Below are 25,868 nucleotides of genomic sequence, written 5' to 3' on the forward strand. Positions count from 1 at the left end.
CCATATGGGGATAAAACATGCAACCTTGGCTTTATTAGTGCCATACTCTCACCAACTGAGCTGATCTCAGGGTCCTAAAGATGCATTTGTCCTGCCATTTCTGCTATGTTCCACCTGAAATTATGTAGTTGTTTCACACCTTACCTAAAAAGTACAGATCTAGTTGATACAGTCTGAGTGTGCGTCTCTAGGAGTGGGAGGTCAGAAAAGAGTAGATAGGTTGAATTTCTTTCCAAATCCAATGCTTGTCCGAGTCCCCCAGTTCCATGGCACAAAAGAAACAGTAATGTCATTCATATTTGGAAAGAAAACAAAATAGAAAATAAACAAATAAACAAACAGTGTGGATATTAGAAACAATGTGTTCAAAGAGAAAAAAATGCCTTCTTAAGGACTTGTTCACTTCACATCTTCAGGGGACATTAGATAGAGAAAGAAAGTGCAAAAGATCAACTCTCGAGGAGAGATGAAGCAGCACTGGGGTGTGTTACCATAGACAGTGCAGGAAAAGGAAGTACTCCACTTATGCATATAGGCAGTGAGATAAGGGAAAGAGAGAACATGGATTTTAAAAACTGCCAACAGAAATAAAGCCCATCAGGGAAAGTTGAATGAAAAAGAAAGAAAAAAACTAAATGAGACAGTGTTCAAAATTCCCCTGACTACAGCCACTGCTATGCTCAAGAAAAAAAATCAAACTAGGGCAAAGACAAATGAGAGGCTGACAGCAGAAATGAACCACATCTAAGTGTAAACCTAAACCAACCAAAGGGATATTCCAGGTCGGATGACATTGTGCTCAGTATATAAAGTGGGGGGAAGAAGGAAGAATAAGGGGATGTTTGGATTGATGGTGTTTGTCTTCCCAAGTAACTATTGCACATGATGGGGTCCTGCTGTCCTGGAAATGGTTGAACACCTGCCTGCCCATGGGAAGCAATTAATTAATTCCTTGTTTTTTCTTTGCTCCTGTGTGTGGCTTTTCCTTATTAAACTGTCTTCATTTCAACCCACAGGTTCTCTGGATTTTGCCCTTCTGAGTCTCTCCCTAATCCTACTGGTGGGGAAGTGAGTGGCTGTGTGGGGCTTTGCTTGCTGGCTGGGGTTAAACCATGACAGATGGGTACATTAGAATGTGAAACAGGCCACATCTCAGTGTTATTTACCATAGAGGTAAGAAAGTAGGATATGATCATGAAAAAATCATGAAAGAAGTCTCACAGAAAGACCAGCATCACAATATGGATTGAAAGATGTAATGGAATTAGCAAATACAGACAAGTTAATCACAAGGCAAGGAAAGAACAGTGCAATCTGGAGTACCAAACAAATAGACAGGAGCAAGCCAACAGAATAAGTATGTAGTTTTGGTTAAAAAGCAAAAAATGGTGCAGAGAATGCTTTCAATGTATCTTACACCACATAGCATTTAGACTTTGCTCTCTGTCAGCATAAACAATAAATATATTGATAAGTGATAAACAAATAAGTGATAAACAAATACTCTTCCATTGATTACACTGCATTTGCCTTTTCCTTCTGAATCTGCCAAGTTTTCAGGGGCAAACCTTTTGCCAGCTAATCATTTGTGGAGTTGCTGGGATTTTATTTTTTTTTTATTAAAGAGCAACCAACACATCTGTGTCTATGGGACTTCTTTTATTGTACGACAAAAAAAAATTTCCAAAGTGACTTGCAAAAAACAGTTTTCAAGGAGAGAAAACAGAGACAAAATTCAGCTTCAAAATTAAACCCCCTTAAGAATAAGCAATCTTATGTCATGCTACATTGAAGTAGCATGATAACCAAAACCCACCTTCCACACTCATTTTTATAGAAGGATACAAAATAATCATACTAAATGTGGTTGTTTAAAGAAAGTATTAGGTAAATCAATGCTGACTTGCCGAGCCGTGGGGGCTTGTAGCCACTCAGCACAAAGCTCGGATAGCTGGTACATTTGAGGGTCCACCAGAAGAACAGGAGGGACACTCGGGCTGCTGAAATCCTGCTCGTTTATTGAAGGGTCGCAGAAGGGGCAGACAGGGAGACCACGAAGCAGAAAGGAGGCAGATTCCAAGAGCCCCTAAGGGCGGGGTGAGGATTCTTTTAACTGCGTAAGGGTAGGAGGGTTTAGCATACGAGGGAACAACCAGGAAAAGGCTAAAGGGAGGGGAGATATAACATTAACCAGTGGGGAAAAGGGAAAGGAGTGTTCTTGGTGGAAGAACCAAAGGGAAAACGTGGAACAGAGAAGATTCTAGGCTAAGGGGCAGACTTGAACAATAACTGACAAAGGGTACAATTCTCTTACAAAAGGGGATGGAGAACTCATACAACTGCTGTTTCCCATGGCAACCCTAGACTGCCTTCCCCAACCCCTCCTCCTACATCTCCCCCGTTTTTATTTATTAAATAAGCACTAAATAAAATTAGAGAAAAGGGATAAGGATTGAGGGAAAGGGGAGGTTAGGGGAAAGGAAAGGGCACAGGGGGCGATGGGGTAATTGGGTACGTAGAGTTCAGCGGGGGAAAGTATCTTCGGGTAATCATGACACGTGTGACGATATTGGGAGGAACGGTCTTTCTTCTCCTCCTCTTCCAGGCAGTGGAAACTCCGTCCAGCGATGAGGTGTTCTCGGTGGTTTGCACCAGGGACACGTTGTCTTGCTGAGCTGGCACCTCTACGAAGGGCTTGACATGTTTCCCCGGAATCCATATTGGTCCTTTATCTGTAGAAACACAGGCATACCCTCTCCCCCAGCTTATTAGAAGGAAAGGGCCCTGGATAGCTTTGGATTCCGGGTCCTTTATCAAGACTGGTGGCCTCTCGGCGAGTTGCGCTCTGGTGTTGTTGTGAAAATGGCAGATAATAGGAGGGTCAGGCTCCCTTTCTGAGCAGTTTAAAAAATTCAGGACATACAGGACCTTACATAACATTTCGGCTGGGCTCACTGTAATGTCCGGGTTATGTTGTTGTTCAAGGAGCCTTTTTAGATTTCTATGGGCCCTCTCTATTATCACCTGTCCTGTAGGATTGTGGGGAATTCTGGTGGTATGGGAAATTCCCCACTGTTGCGCAAACTCGCCGAAGCGCTTTGATGCATAGCATGGGCCATTATCAGTTTTTATGTGAGATGGGACTCCCAAAGTAGAGAATGCCATGAAAAGATGTTTAATGGCATCCCTGGTTTTTTCGCCTGCATGGACGGAGGCAAACACTGCGCCGGAAAACGTGTCAATAGAGACATGTATGTATTTCATCCAGCCAAACGGCTCAAAGTGTGTTACATCTGTCTGCCATATCTCTAGTGCTCCCAACCTTCGGGGATTTGTCCCCGTAATGAGGGAAGGGAGAGCAAAAGATTGGCAGCTCGGGCAGGTAGAAACAATGGCTCTTGCCTGTGCTATCAAGATCTTAAATTGTCGCACAAGAGCCAGGGCATTCTGATGGTAAAATGCATGGCTGAGCCGCACTTGCCGGAGTATGTCTGGTAACGTGGTTGAAGTGGTTGCAGATATTTGTGTTGACATGGCTAGGAGGTCCGCTCTCCGATTACCCTCAGTGATCTCTCTGGGTAAATCGGTGTGTGCCCTTACATGCATGATATGATAAGGTTGCTCTCTATGGGAAAGTAGCCAAATGAGATCAGAGAGTAAACTGTATAAATTTTTGTTTGAAACTTCTTTGAGGAGGGCACCTTCGGCCCTTTCTGCTACCCCAGCGACATAGGCCGAATCAGTGACCACATTCAGAGGCTGTTGAAATTTTTTGAATGCTCTCACGACTGTGGCAAGTTCCACGATCTGGGGGGAACCCTCAACCAGTTGGACATCAGACTCCCACTTCTGACTGTCCGGGTCCTTCCAAGTGATCACCGATTTGTGGGATCTGCCTGACCCATCGGTGAACACCGTGAGAGCACCTGGAATTGGTGTTTTACTTTTAAACATTCTTGGGGCCAAATGCAATGTATCCTTAAACAATTTATGCTTAGGATAGTGAATCGAAATTTGTCCGGGGAAGCTGTCCAGAGCAATGAGCAAATTTTCATTAGTTTGCAACAACAAGTCCAATTGATCTAATATAAGTAAATGCACGCAGGGTCACACCCCGCGAGAGTTCGGAGGCGGTGTCGTGCCTTCATTATTAAAGTGGCTAGCAATTCTGCAGGGGTCGTGATCGTCCTAGAGGGCTGGTGTGGTAGGAAGAGCCACTCTAAGATGACCAGGGGATCAGATGCTCTGTTATCCTACTGGAAGAGAAGTCCATGGAGGTGGGGGCACTTACCCAACACCGCAAAATTCACGGGAAGGGTCCGAACCACGCGGTGTGCCTGGTGAGACTTCAGAGCAACAGCAACCCGTCCCAGGGCTTCCCGCGCGGCAGGTGTCAGCTCGCGCCGTGAGGCGAGGTCTCCATCGCCTCGAAGCAGACAGAAGAGGGGTGACAGCTCGTCCGTCATCAGTCCCAGGAAGGGGCGGATCCAGGTGATCGTTCCACACAGCTGCTGAAGGTCTCGCAGAGTCCTCAGATCCTCATTGATGGTCAATGTCTGTGGCATCACTGTCCTTCCCGTGATGAGGAATCCAAGGTACCTCCATGGTGCTGAGAGTTGGATCTTCTCTTCCGCTATCTGAAGCCCTGCAGCTTTGATAGCCTTAATAGTCTTGTCCAGTGTTGCCTTTAGGTAAGTCGAGTCGGAAGCACAAACTAGCACATCATCCATGTAATGCAGGATGATGGCCTCAGGGAAAAGCCGGCGCACAGGTGATAAAATCTGCGCTACAAAAGTCTGACGGAGCACAGGGGAATTTTTCATCCCCTGAGGCAGGGATGTCCAATGATATCTTTTAAAAGGTTCAGCCCTATTCAATGATGGTACAGAAAAGGCGAACCTGGGAGCATCCCCGGGGTAGAGCGGAATGTTAAAAAAGCAGTCTTTGATGTCTATCACTGCTAGCTGCCAGTCTCTGGGGAGCATAGAAGGTGACGGAAGGCCTGGTTGAATGGGGCCCATATCTTCTATCACATCATTAATCCTTCGCAGGTCTTGGAGCAGGCGCCACCTGTCTGTGCCAGGTTTTCTAATTACAAAGACAGGGGTATTCCAAGGGCTGGTAGAAGGTGTTAAATGCCCAAGTTTCACCTGCTCCTCTACTAATTTATGAAGCGCACTCAATTTTTCTGATGGAAGGGGCCACTGATCCACCCAGACCGGTGTGTTGGTTTTCCAGGTCAGGGGTGGGGAAGTGCACTTTGCAGTGGCCCACACTAAAAATCCCACGAAGGGCTAGGGATGTCGAGGCAGGCTCCCCATTGGGATAAAACATCCCTTCCTAATAATAGTATGTTTGAAGAGACAACAAAAGGTCTCACCGTTGCCAATTGTCCTTCCAGACCTTCCACGCACACAAGATGCCTACTCCTCAGAGAGTGGACCGCTCCGCCCACACCGGAGATCCTGCCGCAAGGGGGCACAAGCTCCCAGTCGCTGGGCCACCTCACCTGGGGGATGATGGTCACGTCAGCTCCTGTGTCTGCCATGAGCCGCATCTGCACCGACTTTCCCTGGAAAGAAAGTTTGGCATCAATTAATGGTCTTTCTTTACATACATTTTGGGTGAAGAAAACATGTCTCTCTGTGTCCAGGTCATCGTGGGTGTCCAGTACGTAAAGCAAAACAAAAGGATCTCCTTTCCTTAAAGTAAATGGCGGGTGGTTACAAATGACGGAGACGGTGATCTCCTCTCCTGGTGGAAAACACACTACCTCAGGTAAGATGGTGATTTCATTCGGCGTGTTGAAGGAGTCTTCTAAGATGAGCACAGTGGTGTCCCGACAGTCGTGGAGGGGGCCCAGGAACCCAGCAGGAACTCTTGTCAGGTCCTCATCCTGGAGTGAGATGGTGACGCTGCTGCGGAGGACCCGACGATTGCCCTGATTTAGGGTGCCTGTCCGGCGGAAGAGGCGGAGTCCGTCCTCGTGGCTGCGCTGAACTGCTGGACTTGGCCGCGCGGCCACTCGTCCTCCCTGATGGTTGGGAGGCTGGGATGCTGAGAAGGGCCACTTGGTGTCGTCGCGCGGCCCCTCCTCGCGCTTCGCCTCCAGTTTCCCGCTGGCTGGTACCCTTGTCGCTGTAGATGAAACTGGTGATCTTGATAAAATGGGTTCCTAGGATATGGTCTTGGGGGGGCAAGATAGGTTGTTGAATCTGTGGCCAGTGGGGACAGTTCACCTGGATGTGACCCAGCTGACCACAGTTGAAACAGCGCGTATTTTGTAAGTTTATCATGGCCTCTCCCACCCCTTTGCTGACAGCCAGGGCCACCGTGTGCTCCATTGACATTGCCTTTGTGCAAGCCTCCACCATCTGAGAGATGGTGGGCTCAGGGTCCTGAGGTAGTGCACGGAGAATCTTTTTTGTTTACAAATTAGAATTAGAAATGGCCATCTTTCGTAGAAGCTCTGCACGAGCTTCTACGTTGTCTATTTGTCTCTCAATGGCCTCCTTCAGTCTATCGACAAAAGTAATAAAAGTCTCCTTAGGCCCTTGCATGATGGAAGAAAAGTTTTGGAGGGGGGTCTTACCGTCCAGTATCTTCAGGAGTGCCTCCTTTCCCACTGCTGCTATGTCCTGAAGCAGCTCCTGTGCTAGTAGAATTTGGTTCTCCGGACTGCTGAACTCCCCTTCTCCAGCAAGGGCCTCCATTGCCTCGTCCCCCTCTCCCACGACCTCTGCGAGATCATACTTGCGCAGGAGTGGTTTCAACAGTTTTTTCCAATGAATCTCCCAGAGGTCGCATTCGGTGGGAGAAAACAGTGCCTTAGCAATATACCTTAAATCATGGGGGACTAGCAAACGTCCAGCAAATGTTAAGTCCAGCACATTTTTAAAGAAAGGCAAGTTTCTGCCGTAATCTTTGGCAGCCTTCCTTAACTCCTTCACCTCAGCGTATGGAATTTGCTCCCACTTTGGCTCCCTCCCCCACCGGAGGATGACTGGTGCCACAAAGCTGCCCAAGTCCCGTGCCAATTCCAAATCCCCATCTTTAATTGCCTCCTCTCTGATCTTTGCCCAACCCACCCCCCCGACTTGTTGGTAGGCCGGGGGCTGCCACTCTCCTCATCCTCTTCCGAGGATGAAGCAGGCTGGGTTAGGGCACGGTGCCTCTCCCTGGCCAGTGGGTCCCGGAGACAGTGGGCCCGGCAGGCCAGGATGGCCTGCTTCCGGCCAGGCCTCCTCCCAGTTCCGGTAGTGTGGGAACCAGCAGTGGCAGGAGAGGGGGAGGCGTGTCCCGACCCACCCACCAGGGCATGACTTTCTGGTGGGGGGTTCCCACCCACAGGGGCTGGGCCCACTTGGGGGCTGGTCCCAGCCATAGGGGGCCCACCCAGGGGTGTGGTCAGAGGGAAGGAGGGGATGGGTCCCGACACAGGGGCGGCACTCGACGGAGGGGGAGGAGGAGACGGGGGCGAGACAGCGGGAATTTTCTGGGGTGAAGGACAAGGAGGGGTGCCATCTTGGGGCTGGTCTTTTTTCGCCATGAGGCAGGCGCCATTTTGTCCCATTTGTTCAGTTAAGTCCTCTAAAGAGCAACAGGGTTTCAAACTAGGATTAGGGTCTCTGGTGTGGAGGGAACAGGAATGACGTGTGTTGGGGTGGCCTGTCCCAACACACGAATGGGACAGGGAGGATCGGGAAGCAGCAGAGAGACGGCAGCAGCTCTGTGCCGATGTATGGCAGGATGTCTCCCGATCCGCCCTTAGGGGAAGAGGGACTAGGATTGGGCGGGGAGGAACACGAGGTAGGTGAACTGGGGACCCAACTCTCCCCCTTCTTTTTTAACAAATTAAGAATGGAATGAAACAGCGGAAAAAAACGACCGACTGAAACCCTCCCCTGAACTTGTAAATCGTAAATCTTTCTCCCAACTCTTCCCCAGAAATCAGGCACCAAAACATCTTCCCGTGTAGTAGCAGGAAAATGTTCGAAAATAAATTTAACAAAAGGCTTTAAATCTCTCTTATTAAAATAAATGTTCCCTAAAACAAAGTGGGACTTAACTTGGATATAAAACTCCCGTTGAGCTGGAGACAGGCGGTTGCCCATTATATCAGGTCTCACAGCTAAATCACCCTCTTCGAAAAGGAAAAAAAAACCAAAAAAACAAAAAAGGGAGGTGAAGCCTGGTCAGGTGTAAGAAAAAGCGAGATAAGCATACCTCTGAAGGACTCAGGCATAAAAGGGGGACATCGAAGAGGGGTCTGGTGGAACCCAACCCCTCCTCCTACACTGACTCACAATAATCTGTCTTCACTTAAGAGTCATTAGAAGTCTCACTTAGTGGAGAAATGGGAAAATTATTATCTTGAATAATGTGACAAACCTCTGAAAAGAATGATGAAAAAAAGCAGCCAGAAGTCATAACAGCACATTCACAGAATAAAAAAAAATATCAGCACAAATTGCAAATCAATTTACTTTTATGTAGTACTGCAAGTCCTAGTCATTAGTTTGTTTGGTTCTTTTAATTTCAAAGCATATGAAATAAGCTGAAAAAATCTACCACAGTTTCAACACCTTTTCCATATTAATTTTCTCTTTCTGCACAGAAAATAAGATGGTTCTGTTTTTAAACCCAAATTTTAAAAAGGAATGAAATAAACTAATTTTAAATACTTTTTTGAGCAAGCTAAGTCTAAACACAATGTAAAAAATTGACAATTATGGTTATCTGAATTCTTCAAGTCTCCATTTATTTTTCTAAAGATTCCAGCCTAAATATTATGCATTTCCAAAGAACATGGATTTAACATCTACTAGGACAATAGTGCCTCATCTGATGGCTCTATCCTGTTCCCAGTTTTCCTGGTGATACCTCAGAGCAAGTCTCTAGTCAGTGAAGGCTGTGGAAAATTACACAGCTGTGAACCCCACAGCCAGGAGAATGAGACACTGCTCCTAAGGAGTATTTACTACACCTTTACAAAGAAAAAAAGTACCATGAAATGCTATTGGAAATCTTTCCCTTTGATTATATATTTCCACTCCTAGATTTTGCTTTCTCTCCCATCAATACAGCCCATGAAGAATATATTCTAGACAGACATACCTCTGAGAACCAACTGAAAGAAAGTCCATGACAGATGCTACCCTGGCAATAAACATGATGTTGGAACCTACATAACTTCAGAAAATAATTTTTAAAAAGCAAGCAAAATTCATATCTGCATTTAGATTATGTTCTTCAAGGCTGGAGCCTGAAAACTCCTGCTGCTTCAGACCACCTTGAAAAGGAAGCAGCATTCCGTTTTCTCACAGTGATGCACACCAAAAGTGGATTGGGATCCAGAAATACCAAGCTACTCTCAAGCAGTTTGATATAGCCACATGCCTCTAACTTTTTCTTTCACAAGTAGATGAGATACCATTTCTTGACATTACAATTTGGTCATGTTTCAGAACTGGCCACTTTCCACTCTGCAGGATACCCAGCCCAAGCACAGTTCTTTGATAGATTCTCAGTGAATTTCTGTGCATGCAGTTAGCACAGCTGAGACATAGCATGAGAACATCTGGTTTCCAGAGTAGCAGCACAGTCTAAAAAGCTTCCTGTTCTCAAGAAACACAAACTATTTTCAGTTTCCTAAGCATTAGAGACTAAGTTTAAAAAGTAAACATACACCAGATATCACAGAATTGTTTAACACTCTAAAAATCCACAGATTTCATTCCCTTCCATTCGCTGAACACATTTAGTACCAACTGTTCAGCAGAAACACATTTAGTGTTGTGATGAGTTTTAAATATACCTGCTATGTCATGTATTTCCCCAACCCTTTCAAGAAGCAAGGATAAGGTCTGTTGCCCAGCAGACAAAGCTTGCACAGAGCAGATTCTTGCAGCAATAAGGAAAACAGATAAACATGGAGAGGCAACAAGAATTGGAACAGAATGACTAGGAAAATGTTGATGATAGAAACAGACTTTTAATTTATCAACTGCAGTTTTGATTTTTAAAAAATGGACTTCACAGCTGTTTCTTCATACAACATTTATGTGAACCACGGCTACTTAATTGCGTATCATCACCACCATGTTTATATATAATATTTGATGGAGACTAACACAAGAAATTGTGTCACTATCCAAAATCAGTACAGAAATAAAGTTGCACAGAATTTTTTTCTTTTAGGGTGCAGTTTATGGAAGGGATGAGCAGTTTCTACTCCTCAAAGAAAACATCTACTTTGTAGTAAAAAGAATATGCAAGAAACATCCCAACTCAGAATTACCTTCTTAGTATTATTTAAATAAGTGCTTCTTAACTTTCCTTTGCTGCAGAACTGTTCGACGTTAGGGGCAACAAATGCATTTCAGAATAAGATCCCTTTTTCCTGGATGGCATTTGATAGCGCACATTTTTCCAGAATCTTGTGTTTGCTGAACAAGATTTCTCTGAGAAGTCCCCTTTCCATTGAATAGCTCCATGTTTTTGCTTAATGTATCTGATTGATTCTGGCATGCTCATGTAGTCTTGTATTTCACCTATTTCTATAAGAATCACTTTAATCCCATCACGGATGAGAGCATTATACATAGCTAGTTGTTGCTCAGAGGTGTCTTCCAACAGGCAGCACCTAGGTGTTTCTGATCCCAAAATCATCATCAGTCTTCTGCTTTGCTTAAGGGTTTCATCAGCAACACTGACCACAGCTGTAAGTGATGAAGGAACAATCAAAGTCTGCATAGAAACTTTACAACTGGTGTAAAATAGTTCTTTATTTTAAAATTGCAAACATGTGAAGTTGTGGCTAGCTCAGAGCAGTGGTTGCTTTAAGATCTTCACACTGCCAATCATGATTCATGATACATTGCATGACATAACTTCTAAAAAGATTGTTTTCTTCAGCCCTCAGGAGAATTTATCATTCAAAAAAACTCAGTATTATTAATGCTGATATTAATGCTAATATAATTAATATTAATTATTGAGCCCTCATTTGTTCATCACTAAGAAAGCGCAGACCCTCATAACATCAGAAGAAAATTTTCAGTAAGGAAAAAAAAAAGAAAAAGAAAATATTTTCATTGGGCAAATTATTCATTAAAACTAAATAAATATAGCTTTCTTTTCCAAAAATGTGGGTTTAAAATACATAGATAAAGTAAAACCTGAAAACAATGTTTCAAAAGGCAACCTGTTAACTCTGTTAATTAAAGCATACCTTCTCCTGGTAAATCATCCCTTCCTAATATGAAAAGGTTATATCCACATTGTTTTTCTAAAACATCTGGAAGTATCCTACGAACAAAGGTTTCCAGACAACATATACTTCTGCCTTCACTGCTTTTTGTGTACAGGACATATGCATCATAGATTTTTCCATCTAAAACAAACACAAACATTTCTATTAAAAAACTAAAACTTAGGAAAATGCCTTTATTGCAAAGTTTCATTTTTGGACTGTTTAGAAATAGTAATTTGGAGCTGATTTCACCCATCTGACAGTATCACCTCACAGAAACAAAATGCTCTATGAATCAAAATAAAGATGACCAGCCACAGAATCTGACTTCCTTTCCCATCCTGGGGATGAAGGAGTCACCAAATGAGCTGGATGCAGGACCTGGGACCTGCAGGAAGGAGTTCCCAATCACAGAGGTGCATTGAGGAAGTACCCTCTCACAGGACTTTCTTCAGCACCTCTCCTGAAAGAAACTTAACAGCAGTTATCTCCACCTCTAACTAACCACAAGAGAAGGTGGAAAAATGTCAATTCTTTCTTGTAATAATCCTGGGAGGGCTTTACTCAGGTAGAAGAAAAGGCCAGAAGGCTTCTGAGGCTTTGAGATGTAAGGCTGCATAGCAAGCTGGACTGAAAGAACCAAGCCAAAATCAGATCTAACTCAACAAGTTAAAAACTTTGATTATTTTTTTCTTTTAATTAGAAGTCTATTACAGTATTATCGTAAAACTGAATTTTTGACCAGGAGTTGAAATGATTTTCCTGTGAAAACATTTAGCACAGCTGTAAGTAAATATTAACTATCTTAATGTATGTAATGCATTCACTTTTAAGCCATGGGGAACTTCAGACAGTCTAATTCTGAGAACTGACATGAAATATACATATGATGTGCTTATTTCAAGCTTATTGTGTGTTTTCACACACAATATATTTGCCTACAGTGCATTAAACTAAAACACATTAGAAGGATACCAGAAAACAGAACTAGCAGAAAATTTTCTCTTTGATATGTCAACATCATAACTGACAGGATTTAGAAGGAAAGCAAGGGTAACAGAGAGAAATTGAAAAATGAAAGAAAAATCCAACAAAATTATTTTCTGACAAATGAGTCTGATTTTCAAAATAAATATTTAAGGCACGTCTTTAAACATACAGTTTACAGGATGTAGCTCTGCTGACACCTATTGTTCATCATCAGAGTGACCCTAAATCTACATGTAAAGAAACTACAGAAAAGCAATAAACATGCTCATTTTGGAACATGCTCATTTTGGAATAACCTATAGTTCTTTTGACCTATCTCACTATGACTGCCTTCAATATTACACAGGTTTTATTACTTCAAGAATATATTTTACCCATATGGCTGAAAAAATCCTGCACAAAATGTCTGTGCGTATCTGAAAATTCCTTACGGAAGTTCTACATACATTGTACTAAATAATCCCATTATTTTGCAGAAGTAAAGACAAGAGAAAAAAAATCAATAGGGTAATTACACTTACATACCTGGTCACACTCACATACCTTCCTCACTTGTAAGGGCACAGGCAGAATTACGGTACCAAAGCACCAAATCAATCTTGAAAATCTTGTAGATTATTAAAGTAATAAATGTTAAAATTAACAAAGAGACAAGCCCTCCAGTCAGCCATCTTTGTATGTCAGGAACTGCACAAAGCATAAGAAATTTGTTTTAAATTGTCTAATTGGTCCAAATCTGATCTTTCACATAAATTCAATACAAATTTGAATATTACATATTTCATTCCTACTTACTTTGTTTTTTAAATAATGATAAATACAATGCTATAGTGATTTCTTCCCTATGCACAGGCTCACAAATCCCACAAACTGTAATACATCTGTTTTCTTTCAACATGATACACGAGAATTTGTTATCAAAACACCTTCAGGGAAGTATAGATAATCACAGGCCTGAAAATAATAGTATTTTTTACCTCTGTGTTTTAATATAATATAGGATGCAACTTGGCCAAAGGCATTTGAAGCTTGACAGACAAAAGGCTGTTCATAATCTTCACTGCTTACTTCTGAAATGATTAGCTTCACAGAATGCATAGGGCGCCCGTCGTAAGAAGTTTCTCCCCTGTCCAAAAGGTGACAAATATAACCATAAAACCACAGCCCATTCAGGAGTGGCTTCATCTCTAACATCTGCAGCACAACAGTGGTTATTTCCTTCTGCAAATGTCAACCACACTTCACAACAGATGAACAATTACATAATATGAAAGAAGCCCAAACAGCTAGACCTCTCCTCGTACTGACATTTAGCATATGCACTGGAAAGCATCAAGACATCAAGACGTTATCTTATCTGCAGCTGTGTCTCCCCAAAGGAACATAAGGTTTCTATAGTTGGAAGTTCAAAAATATTTCTTATGAACCTAAATAAACTCTTGTTATGGGCTTCCCAATCCCTGTAAGAATAGATGGACATAGATATTTCACAATAGGATATGACATTCAGGGAATGAATGAACCAACATCAGTAACGCAAGTGACCAAAGGTGACCATGTAGGTGCTATGAAGTACAAAAAATAGCATTGCTTTTGCAATATCAATTCAGTGACCGTGTATCTCTGCAGAATGGCCCAATTGTTTATGGCACTACAATTCTTTATGACAGTCTAATATATTACTTTTGCATAGTGTTTTTTCTCTTGGTGAGCACCCAAATAAGCCAGCATTTTATTTCTCCCTTTGTTTATGACAGAAACTTATTTCTTGCAACTATTTTCTTACTTTGTAGACATCATTCTCTTTTCTTCACTGGTTTTTTGGTCCTAGCTAGTGCTCCAGAATTTACCAAAATTATCACATTTTTTTATTTCCAGTGCCACCATAAGGGCTGACAAAAAAAACCCTGAAATTTTTAGTTCTAAAGGTATCATGTCTAAGACAATTTTAGATTGCCTCTTGCTCCAATTTGAGTTGGTTTTTCCAGTCAAGTATAATTTCTCTTCTTCTAATTCCATTTGACCTGCTTTTCACCATCACCTTATCTCCCACTTGCACTTCACATGCTTTACTCAGTCCAAGTCCTCCCAAGACCCAGCTCATCCCTGGAAATCTGTCTCTTCTCCTCTAACCCCTAGGCTTCAGTACAAATGCCCTCAATAAAGTCTTCCATTAGCTCTTCAGTTGATCTCAGTTAAATTTCTCTAACTTAATGCCCTTAAATCTAGAAATCTCAATTTTTCCTGGATAGCACAGATTTGTCCTCTTGCAATCTTTCGGGGAGGCAGATGTGGAACACAGAAGAAAGATTAAGTCTGAAGATCATAAATCAGGCACCTGAACATGCCTGATTCGACCAAAAGAGGTCTCTGCCAGGCAAGAGCTTGCTCAAAAGAAACAGTATTACAATTATGGGACTGTAACAAAACACCTTTTCCCAACATTGGAAATTCAGAATGATTTTTCACAATGAGTAAGAAACACACAATCACATGTGAAGCTCATGTTTCTACTATGTTTAAAGTTTCTATTTCAAAGCAGAAAGTCAGTTGGAGAAGGTAAGCATCAGAGTTTTTAAGAAGAATGCTATTTAAAGCAAGGGGAAAATGTTGCTAAATATTTTAATATCAAAGGGAGAAAGTTCCACTTTGGTTGCCAACACAGTATCTTCTAATCTGAAAATATACTTACTCATAGGGACTTGCAAAAATTCTGCTCATATAAAATACATCAATACCGTTGCCTGTCCAGTACACATCATACCCATCAGCACCTGTGGTGTTGCAATCCACAGTAACCTGTGAGCCTATAAAATTGTGTTACAAAGTAAAGAATTAATTTCCATAACCTAATTAAATTCTATACCATCCTGTTCAAAGATTCATACATGCACACCAGCTAAGGATGGTACTAAACACTTCCAAAAAAGTTACTCTAACAGAGGGTCTATATTCTCAGTGATCTGCAGGTCCAGAAAGAGAATGGTAGGACAGAAGAAGCTGAATCCAGGAAGAAGATGCTCCCCTTGGGGCATCACTTTGCCTGCAGATTGGAGATGGACCTGTTCTTAGAATCACTTCCAGAGTAATGGAAAGCAATAGATGTGACTGATAATCACTTGGGTTCCTACAATTTTCCTTGCATCTGAGAAATTTCTTTAGGACTTTGCAAGCAACGTGCCTCGTTTCTTTCCCTCTCATCCCTCATTCCTCCTTTGTGAAATCAACAGAGAGAAACTGACCACTGAGGTAGTTTTTTCCATAAAATAAAAACAAGAAAGCACAGAATAGGATACTCCTTGAGAATACATTTTAACTAGGATACAAATTCATATTTTCTCTAGAGAAATCTACTTACCAAGTTCTACTTCAATGGAGTTGTTTCTAGGGTAAGTTATTTCTGGAGGCTTTTTTGGTGGGGTCACTAAGCAAAAGAAAGTGCTTTTCAGAAAACCAGGGGCAGTTGCAGTCTGTTTTATGCTCTATAATGCAAGTACAACCTAAAAACACCCCTTGTACTAAAGACAAGGTTGTCAGCCATTTTATAACAAAATATCACTCAAAAAGTACCATAAGTACCATATCTCAGGTAGTCATTACTGCATATTTAGGTGAAAAACAGTAGTCCTAAGCATGTCCATCGACAAATTAGGTCTTTCCACTTTAGTTATGAGCACAAACACAGTGAAATTATTTACTTACCTTCTACAACCAGACTGATGTCTCGTGAAACATTATATTGTTTCCCATCATAGGTATATGTTGTTTCACACGTATAGTTTCCTCCATCATGTACAGTCACATTGAAAATTATAAGGTCACTGTTTGAAATGGCAAACCTTTTTCCTTTCAGCAGCTGGCAGTCCTAAAATTGCGTAGAGAATTCTGTTAATTCACATCTCTGTATATTTCCATGGTTTGTCTCTCTTTGATACAATCTGAAATTTCAATGGAGCACGGCACAAGGATGGACACCCTGCAGAGGCTGAGGAAGAGTGAGGGCAGCGGAATATAAAGAAATGCACAATTCACTTCAGGTGAGATTTTAATCTGAAGACCCCAGTTCACTTCCTTTGGGAAACAACTTTCGGTATTAGAGAAATGAGAAATTAAAATGTGGGTTGTAAGTATTTGCAAAAGTATTCAACAATGAAGCACCACCCGATACTTAGATTTTATTTTTTAAGGAGCCTCAATGCTACTGGTACCATATGGACTCCATGAACCTGAAACAGGAATCTGGCAGAAGGTAGATTACATTCTTGTAACAGAAAGAGCCTTTAAGAGAGCATGAACAACAAGAAATAGAATAATGGAATAGAGTAGTATTGAGCACCTAATGGATATGCCACAGTCAATCTGTTTCCACACAAGGCCATGTTTCCCTGGCAGGTGAACAGATGCTACCTGGTGGGTACATGGGTCAGCATCACTCCTACACCTCAGCTGAAATTCTGCCCTGATAACCAAGAACACCTTTAGAAGACAGAAAGTCTTAATCCTCTTCCAATTTGTTTTAAAAGCATTTTTCTCCAATTTACAGTAAATCTTTAGTTCTTCTGCTCTAATTATCAAAGATCACTGATTTTTATTATAAATAATGGACAGCTATAAGACAGGACAAAACACTATATTCTCACCTTATACCAACGAACAGGCTGAATATTCTTCTCCTTCCTGAAATAATCCAAGTGGGGACACACGACCTTTGCAGAAGATGACGTGAATATCACCTCCTCCACAGCAAATTTTTCATTTAAGCATAAACCATCAATCCTCTCAAAAACTGTTACTTTTGTACACATTTTCTTGCAGCTTGTCAAATTCCTGCAATTAATAAGACACAATTAAATTAATCTATTTAGCATATTTGGCTGGTCAAAAAATGTATGGCATTCATTTTGAAGAAGAAAGAGAAGAAAAAATGTTTACAGTTTCTTTAATAAATTTACTTTTGCCTACAAGGAAAAAAAAAACCCAAAACTAGACTTAATTTTCCCAAACTAAAGTTAGTTTTTGCATTCCCTCTTCTTCATTAATATTTCTCTTACCCTCAAAATTTTACTGCCTTTTTAAAAGTTACTCTCTTTGCAACTCTTTTCTGTAAAAATATAATTTTTTCTTAACTTTCACCTTATGACACATTCATAATCTCCAGAATCTTCTAACATTGCAGGAAGAAACCAAATTAGATTCTTCTGCTGATGAACTCTAGACAGTTTGTCTCTAGGCACAGCTCTTTGGTTACCAACTTTATACCATGTTAAGTTGTAGCCTCCACTTTTCAAGCTCTTTTCCAGTGAACATTTAATAGCAAGAGGCTGCCCATCAGGCACAAGACTTTGCTTGAACATCACATCATAGGCTTCACATTTCTCTAAAGGAAAGAGATAAACATTAAAGAAAAACTCAAAGACACTACAAAAATATACTGAACTCATTTTCTAATTATAAAGTTCATTGGAGATTTCACCTCCATTCTCAAGTCAACTACTGAAAATACAATTTTAATCCCTTATCATTACAGCTGAGAGTACTACTCAGTAGTTTATAGATACAGTTATGCCACTAAAATGAAATGTTGTTTTTTGAATGCAATCTTTACACTCAGTAGAATGTCTTTGTAGCAGAGTTGTCATTTGCATGTTTTATTTCAGATGCAAATCACTAAAGTACTTGTGTTTCTCCAGTCTGTTTCAGGGGCATGTACACAAACACACACATGCACAGAACTTTCACATTCAATGCCTTTATTTTTTAACTTCACTTAACTGGAGTTAAAGTAATCCTTAAAGACAGACTATGCTTTTGACATTTAAATATCCTAAGAGGACACAGAAGTTAAAGATCGTGTTGTACAAATATTAAGTTTGCTATAGGAATTTCAACTGACCCTTAATTTAATGAACATTTAGAGAGGAATCATTACAATCACCAATGAGATAATTTTCTTTACTTCTGACACAGACTCATGCAGGAAAAGAGCAACACCAAGAGTTTGGTTTGGGCTTTTTTTATTTTTTACAATATGACAAAAAAGGCACTAACTCTGGACACCATGGTCATGTTCCCAAGACAGTAATATATTTATTAAAACTTTCTTGCTTTGTTATTTATAAGAATTGCCACAGAGACTCATGCAAGTGTCTGTTTAGACCAAAATCCTGTCTCTGATAACTATCAGTGGCAAATGTGCAGAACAGAGGAGGACACAACAAATACAATACTACTCTGATTTCAGTCCCTTTCTTTCCTCTTATGTTCTGCATGAAAAACCATGAGAAGAAGTTGTGGAGTTTCCATTTGCAGAGATTTACAAAATCTCGACCCTGTAAGGTTAGATGTCAAGAGCTCCTTTCCAACCTAAATGATTCTGTTTTAAGTTAGAACATGAAATACCACATATTATGTTTTATAGGTTCCTGCTCTTGGGACTATTTAAAAGAATGCATTGGCATGCATGTAAATTTCACTATTACCATTTCCACAGAAAGTTAGTATTACTTGTGTGAAAAAAAAAGTTCCATAAAAAAGTTCAGAACAAGACTTTCCATAGCCACCAACAGACTTACTTGCAATAATTAAAGACAGAAATGCTGTTGCAATGTTACATGAAAACAGCGTTTTTGATGTCATGTTTCCCTGCCAAAATGGAAAAAAACTTTCAATTAGTGGTTTCCAATATGAACTTCCATAATTTAAAGTAAACATTTGCATTACACAATTAATATAGGAATTACACAGTTTAAAGAGAACAAATGAAATACAGGAGTTGTCTCTGACTTGTTTTGAGCCTGTTACCTGTTTGTTTTACCTGACAGCTCCTAATTATTACGCCAGAAGAAAAAATTGAGTGAACATCTCCTATTTCAGCTTGTTAAGCAGTTCAGTTTTTTTACACCTCTAGCACACACCTTCCCACTCCTTGCTTTCCCAAGCTACAGTAGTACATTCTCTAACTCTCCCTTAGATGGAATCTGATTTCATAATTCTGACTTTTTTTGCCACACACTTCTGTACTGCATCCAGTTATGCTACAACTTGTCTGAGATGGGGAGGACAGGACAGAACTTGCATATAGTCTTCAAAACATAAGTGCACTATGGATTTATAAACAATTATTGGGTTTTTCTGGATTTTTTTCCTAATGATTTCTAACCATATCTTTGTTCTTTGAGTACTACTGAGTACTACTGAAGAACATTTAGCTGATCAGCATTTTCCACAAGAGTCTAAGATGACACTTCCGCCTGCTGTGTCTTACTTCACTGGACTGACTCAGAAGTGTGCCATGTATTGAGTCATCCACACTGCTTCTTGCAGTGCCTGCTTCCCTTCTTCTCTTTCTCTTTCCTCCTCCCTCCTTGCAAATCTTCACTCAAATTATCAGGCAGGTCTTTTCTTGCCTAGCTCTAAGATGGGATAAGTCCTTGAAAGAATCCTGACCATAGAAATACACAAAACATTAAAATCTCAGGAGGCAGGTTATATGTGTTTGTACAAAAGCTATGTTTTCCATTATTCATGATGAACAGTAACTCTTAAAAATCTATAATTTTTAATTTTAAAGAAGAGGAAAATATTGTAACAGATATAACTTAAAGATAAAACAGGACTGAATATACTCCACTTCTGAGCAGGTATTTTTTTTATGACTTCTCTGAATCACTGCTTTTTCAGAAATTCTGTTCTCTTACATCATTTGTGTTCTGTCTCACAAGAGCTCTCTCGAGAAGTTTTTTGCCCCACCAGTAGATTTAGCAGATGCAGAAGTAGTATTTTACCACATCCTGAGAGAAAGTCTTCCAGGATCCTGCTTTTCTATAATTTTAATGTTCTTTCTATCTATTTAAATTTGTCAACATAGAAGACTTGCAAACATGTATACAGCCTTGTGTAAAACCATACACACAACTTTGAGGAGACTCCCTTGTCTCTCACTTTTCACAATGGAACATTTCTATTTCTATGGAAGGTAGACACAAGAGCAAAATCAGGCTCTTCTCTGTGCATGCATTCACATAAATAAGGATGAAAATAAAATACACACAACTGCAGAACCAATTGCAAATATTTTTCCTACCACATTCTGCCATGATAAACAGCTAAAATTCTCCCTTTCCCCAGCCATTCTGTCCACATCTTGAGCACTCAATCGACCTGTGGAGCTTTATCATTCACAACAGACTTCAGCTCTAATTATCTTTGCCCAGATTTTCCGAAGGGGAAAAAAAATTCAGGTACGCGAAGCCACGTCCATGAAGTTTCACCCTGAAAGGAAATATTTCTATCAATTGCAGTTTAAAAAAAATTACTACAACCAATCCCCCCTAAAAAAACCCCATCAGTTGTCTGAAAGAGGTCTTCAATGATACGTGCACCTGAATTACAATCACAGCATCGACGATGGCATGTAGGCATAATTTTCATTAAAATTTCTCATTAAATCATAATGTACCTTTTCATAACCACCTTTTCATCTGCTTTTTAGTCCTTTCAAAGTTGATCTACTCAATTAAAAAAAGAAGTCTCCTCAAAACTTTGAAGGATCACACGTTTCACTGATTTTGGCAAACTTGTGGCAGGTTTATTTGAATCTCATTCAAAAGCACAAACTGATTCAAACCTGCAACAGTCCTCAGAACTGAGAGAACCAACAGCAAGTCAGTGTATCACACTATTTCTGGTATATAGCCTAGGAACATTTTAAATCATAAAAAAATGAATATGTATGTGTATATATTTTTTTTTTTTCATATTGCCTTAAATGTTCCTATTAACTGCAAGGTACACCATGTCTCTTCTAGAGAGATTAATCAAGTGTCTCACTTTTTATCACTAAAAAAAAAGGTGACAGCAAATACATAAATTCCTTCACTGGACATACCTAGTCAGAGTGGAAGAGTTGTGTTAGCCCCGTCAGGATGTAGTGACACCACTGCCACTATGGCGATAGCCGTGTTTCTGTGAAACGCTGGCATCCCTCAGCGGGGCAGAAAATCATTTTCCAATACTCTTCATTTAAATTGCGACCTACTTCTGGAAACATTCTCTGTGGCTCCCGGGCGGTGCAGGGACCGCCGGGCCCGGCAGGGTGACCCGCCGGGCTCAGTGCCGAGGGGCAGCTGCGAAGAACAGGCGCTCGCTCGCTTTCGGTCAGGAACCGAGCCACAGTCAGGGCTGACCCTTTACAAAAGGTCTCACCCCTACTCCTAAAAGTGTCCCCAGCCCCTAGTTTCCGCAGCAGGCACTACCTCGCTCCGAGCCACCTCCCAGCCCCAAAAGCGAGGCGTCGGAGCAAAGCGTGCCCACGGGCGCAGCAGCTCCACGGACGCGCTGCTCGGATCATCCCGGCCTGGCCGAGCCGCCCGCCCTGCCACAGGAGCCCCGGAGAGCAGCGCTCCCGGCCGCACCTGCCCGTACCCGCTGCCGCCCCGGCCGCCGCCGGCTCTCGGGGCCGGGCGAGACCCTGAGCCCCCGTTACACCGAGGGCTCGCTGGGGCCAGGCCAGGGCCCGGGGAGTCCCCTACCTGCTCCTCGGGAGCGGGGGAGCCCCGCGGCCGCCTCCCAGAGAGCCCTGGCAGCGGAGGGACCACGGCGCCGCTGTCGCTGTTGCAAGGGCGGCTCCTCCCAGCGACGCCTCACCTTCCCCGCCTGCAAACCTGAGTTTCCCCAGGACGGGGGGTGGCCCTGGGGCAGGGCAGGACCAGCCCCCGTCCCCTCCCTGCCCCGGCGCAGGTAAGCGGTGCTGGTTAAACGCAAGCTCCGAAAACCAAAGCGTTTGAGCAGCCGCCCCAGCCCCTCGCTGCTGCGGGCTGGGCTCAGCCTCCGCCGCAGGAAATCCTCCAAGTAAAGATTGAGAGATGTGAGGTGACATTTGTTTGTTTGTTTGTTTTCAAAGTACGAACAGCTGCAAACCTCCCTAGTTGAAGAGACCATGTCACTGGAAGAGCCCTTCAAGACTCCGTAGAGGCTGTTGACAGGAGCATCTCGGGGACTTGGGCTCATTTATTTGCTTATTTGGGAGGCTGTTTTGGCTGCTTGATCTGACTTGCCCAGACTGTCACTGAGATATTTGGAAGCTTGAACATACAGGTTAGTCTCATATAGTCCCTAGGTTTTTATCTACAAACTTAACAGCTACTAATACTTTAGATTACTTAACTTGAGGCTGTTCTGGGAACAGTATGTTCTCTAGGTTCTGGTGATTCTTAGTTCTCTGTTTCACACCACAGCTAGAGCCAGAGTTTTTCAAAGTAGAAGTTCCTCAAACTATTTTGTTAAACATGGAATCAGATGTGGACAATTTTAACATTGCACTGCCACTTACTCGTTGACTAACTACTAAACTAGATATTAAGGTAGAGGAAAGCTCTTTCTTATGTTCTTCACAAAGCAGGCAGCAAACATGGACTATAGAACTATCAAGATAGATGTTCTCATTATTGTTAAAAATATATCATAATATTTGCTAAGCAAATTACAAGTATTTTGCAAAAACTGTGAAGAATAATCCAGACATGTCCCTTCCATCCCTTTTCATCCTGCTTCTGGTACTTCTTTCATTTCATGTTCTGGTACTATTGTATTTACCAAATGGAAACATGTTCAAACATCCTGCCCACTAGCTGCAGATAAGTGAAGATGAAAGATTATGTTCTGCTGTGCCTGCACAAACTGTCTTTCATCAATCCAAGGTATGTAGTGCTAGCTGGAGGCACACTGCAACACTTCCAGACCCAAAGCTGTTGGGAGGTACACAGAAAATTAATTCATTCCTGACTTGGCAAACACAGCAGGATTTATACAGTCAGCTTGTCTCTCTTTGGCCACCACTTCTATCCATATTTAATTTTGGAAATGTTTCTCATTAACTCTCAGCAGTACAAGATTATGCAAGATTTTTAGCTTCTGTATTATTTTGCACGACTGAAAAACATCTGTGACTGGAATGTGATTAAGTGAGGTCTCTATTTCTCTAGAAGCACTGGTTTAAAAAAATAGTAACTTCCTAAGAATTCTTTTTGAGGTACACATGCTAGAGGTTCTGCTGTTGTGATGGGGCTTTTTGTGATGGGGCTTTTTCTCCTGTATTCATTGTAATACTACTAATAGTGTAAAAATGTTTCCAGTAAAAAGGTTTCTGGTGTAAAACAGACCATGGCAGCATACGACAAGAATTGCAGGGAAAAGCAGAGGTGTGGGTTGTCTGAGGAAGGCGGACATTGACATTAGTCTGCAATGCACATTTGGTATGGTCACTAGGGACACTTCAAAGTAGACCAAGAATCAGCAGATCCACCAATGAAGGTTGATGCTAAGCAAACTGTTACCCAAACATCCTCCAGACCAGATCTATGCAAAGGAATTTACATTACTTTTTCCTTTTTTTTTTAATCTATGCAAACATTCTGATGTATTGTACCTCATAAAGCTCTAAGATAGAATAAGCAGTCATAATTAGCACAAGGAGGGGTCTATCCATTCACCAGTGCCATCTTTGAAAATGGATTGCAAAATACCAAGAAATGTAATTGCAGGCAATTATTTACATAAGTTAAAGCTGTATAAAACATATGTAATACACGATTTGAGAATAGAAAATCTTCTATTGAGGAAGAAATAATCAAGAACACTATAATCTGCAGGGTATGCAAAAATTTTGATTTAGAGACGTTAAGCTAGGACAGGAAAATCAGAAATTAAAAATATAAAAGTTATGTTGCAATGTTTGGTCGTATCACATTATTCTGTTGTTTTGTTTCAATATCCTTATTGCCCTCATTGTGGTAACTAGTTGTCATGGTGAGCAGAGAAAGTAGAGCTCCATTGCACAGCCAGAGTTGCAGGGCTGACTGGGAAGCCACCTAGCAAAAGATGGCAGCAGCTGCTTGAAAAGGGAGAAGCCAAGGTGTGGCAGTAGTTACTGCCATGGGAGGAACTTGCCAGGGGATTAGCCATGGCCTTCATATCAATGTTTTCATTAGTCCTGGCAGTACAAAAAAATAGAAATTTTCCTATGTAATTTACTAATGGCACAGTAGTTAGAAAAGAAGTATGTGACCCTGCAGCTTGGCTCATACTGATTTTTACCTATTTACTCCTCCCGCACTCAGAAATTACACCACTATTTTATTTTTTTAAATTTTAAACACAAAAATAATCATTTGCCATCTGGAATCACAGACTAAGGAGAACTGTGGTCAAGATTCCTATGATTCACCAGTATATTATATCTTTTAAATAAAATTTTTAAAAAATATAGGAAATTCTGCCTTGAATCAGGTGAACTGTTTCCAGTAGAGTCAGAGAAGTACCAAAGGCACCTGCAATGCACTGATGCAAGTCTTCATTATGGAGTCCACTGAGAAAAGTGCTCAGAATCCATGGGATACTGGTTAAAATTGGGGTTATTGGAGATAATCTGAGAAGGTAAAAGGAGATGATAGCACAGATAATCTTACGTCTCTTCCAATGCCGGGAACCCAGGACTGTGCAGCCTCAGCCAGACTTCTTATCAGCGCATGCCACATCATGCAAATCCCATCTGTGGGGACATTTGGCAGCACTGAAGGCTTTAGGGTTTTACAAGGTGTCCTCAGAAATAGAAAACTCTATTCATCACCTTTAGTGACATGAAAAGGGACAGTGTATGAAAAGATTGTTTCACTTCAAGTTAAGCCGAGACAATGGCTGGAGCCATCACCAGGTGCCAAATGTGAGCTGCCTAAAGGCCCCTCACACAGATGAGCTGGCTCCACCTGTACCTGCAGCACGGGGTACATCCAGCACAGCTCAAACCTGTGCCCACTTGCATCAGCTCTCATGGATCATTAACTTCTGCATGCTCACACATCCCTGACAACACTCTTCAGGGTACTGGCCCACCTTCAGACAAAATGCTGTGCTCTGTCCTGTTAATATGTTCACAAATTCCAAGAGACTTCACTGAACTACAGGTACACTAGGGGAAATAAGAAGCTTACATCTCAGGAAAGTTTTAAGATAATTTGGCTTGTCTAGGTTAAATTGAAGATGGACTACAACTTCTGCCTATAAACAATACATCCAGAATATACCAATGAACAACTCCTTTGTTAGGACAAAGCATAGTAAATCACAGAGAACAACATAACTGGATACCTGAGATAGGAATGAGCTAGCCAAAGGGCACAGGCAGCCCCTTCCTATCTTGTGTTTCCCAAGCTCAGGCCTTCTAGGTGCTATATATACACATTGCACAGGTATATACAGCCAATTTTTTGGTCACAGACAAGGAAACAAAATGCATTTATATCAAATACATGTAACACTCACTGTCATAAAATTGTACCTAGGAGGTTTGAGATTAATCCTCTAAAAACTGGAAGGCAGCATTTGGCCTTACAGTTTAAATGGTAAAAAGATTACATGGAAATTACCAAACAAAATTCTCCCTGAAGTTGCCTCCTGTAAGTCTGCACAATTGCTTAGCTAAAATGTTGTCAGCAGACCTAGGATTGCATACTGCACTTTATCTGTGCAATTACACAAGCGTAACTCCTTTCTGCAGGCAGAGGACAGGGTCCAATGCCATCTTGTAACAGTTAAAAACGCTGGTGCAAGGAGTCCTACAAACAACTAA

The 25,868-nt window shown here is 41.5% G+C and overlaps 1 protein-coding gene across 4 annotated transcripts; it reads right to left on the reverse strand.

The window, feature by feature from the left end:
• Positions 1 to 10,079: 10,079 nt before the first annotated feature.
• On the reverse strand, positions 10,080 to 21,813 carry LOC128784382 (interleukin-1 receptor-like 2). Of its 4 annotated transcripts, none has more exons than XM_053935945.1 (12): positions 21,775 to 21,813; positions 20,328 to 20,515; positions 18,817 to 18,886; positions 17,378 to 17,621; positions 16,885 to 17,071; positions 15,947 to 16,109; positions 15,603 to 15,668; positions 14,937 to 15,051; positions 13,222 to 13,370; positions 12,788 to 12,931; positions 11,234 to 11,395; positions 10,080 to 10,721 (listed from the first exon to the last, which is right to left on the reverse strand). In XM_053935945.1, the coding sequence occupies exons 2-12, from the start codon at positions 20,373 to 20,375 to the stop codon at positions 10,330 to 10,332; spliced, it is 1,740 nt and encodes a 579-aa protein (XP_053791920.1). In that variant the 5' UTR covers positions 20,376 to 20,515; positions 21,775 to 21,813; the 3' UTR covers positions 10,080 to 10,329. The 4 variants fall into 4 exon arrangements, with proteins under 4 accessions (XP_053791920.1, XP_053791919.1, XP_053791921.1 ...); XM_053935944.1 differs by lacking the exon at positions 21,775 to 21,813 and adding an exon at positions 21,132 to 21,340; XM_053935946.1 differs by lacking the exons at positions 20,328 to 20,515; positions 21,775 to 21,813 and having other exon boundaries at positions 17,504 to 17,621; positions 18,817 to 19,659.
• Between the last annotated feature and the right edge of the window lie 4,055 nt (positions 21,814 to 25,868).

Source organism: Vidua chalybeata, chromosome 2, assembly GCF_026979565.1.
Source record: "Vidua chalybeata isolate OUT-0048 chromosome 2, bVidCha1 merged haplotype, whole genome shotgun sequence".
NCBI lineage: Eukaryota > Metazoa > Chordata > Aves > Passeriformes > Viduidae > Vidua > Vidua chalybeata.

Bases quoted from the DNA above. Each gene is read 5' to 3' on its own strand.
- LOC128784382 (XM_053935943.1), bottom strand. From the start codon at position 18,961: ATGCAAATGTTTACTTTAAATTATGGAAGTTCATATTGGAAACCACTA. The intron at 16,110-16,884 runs GTGAGAATATAG...ACGCAATTTTAG, and splicing joins AGCCTGTTCGTTGGTATAAG to GACTGCCAGCTGCTGAAAGG. The intron at 15,052-15,602 runs GTAAGTAGATTT...ACAATTTTATAG, and splicing joins CTCCATTGAAGTAGAACTTG to GCTCACAGGTTACTGTGGAT.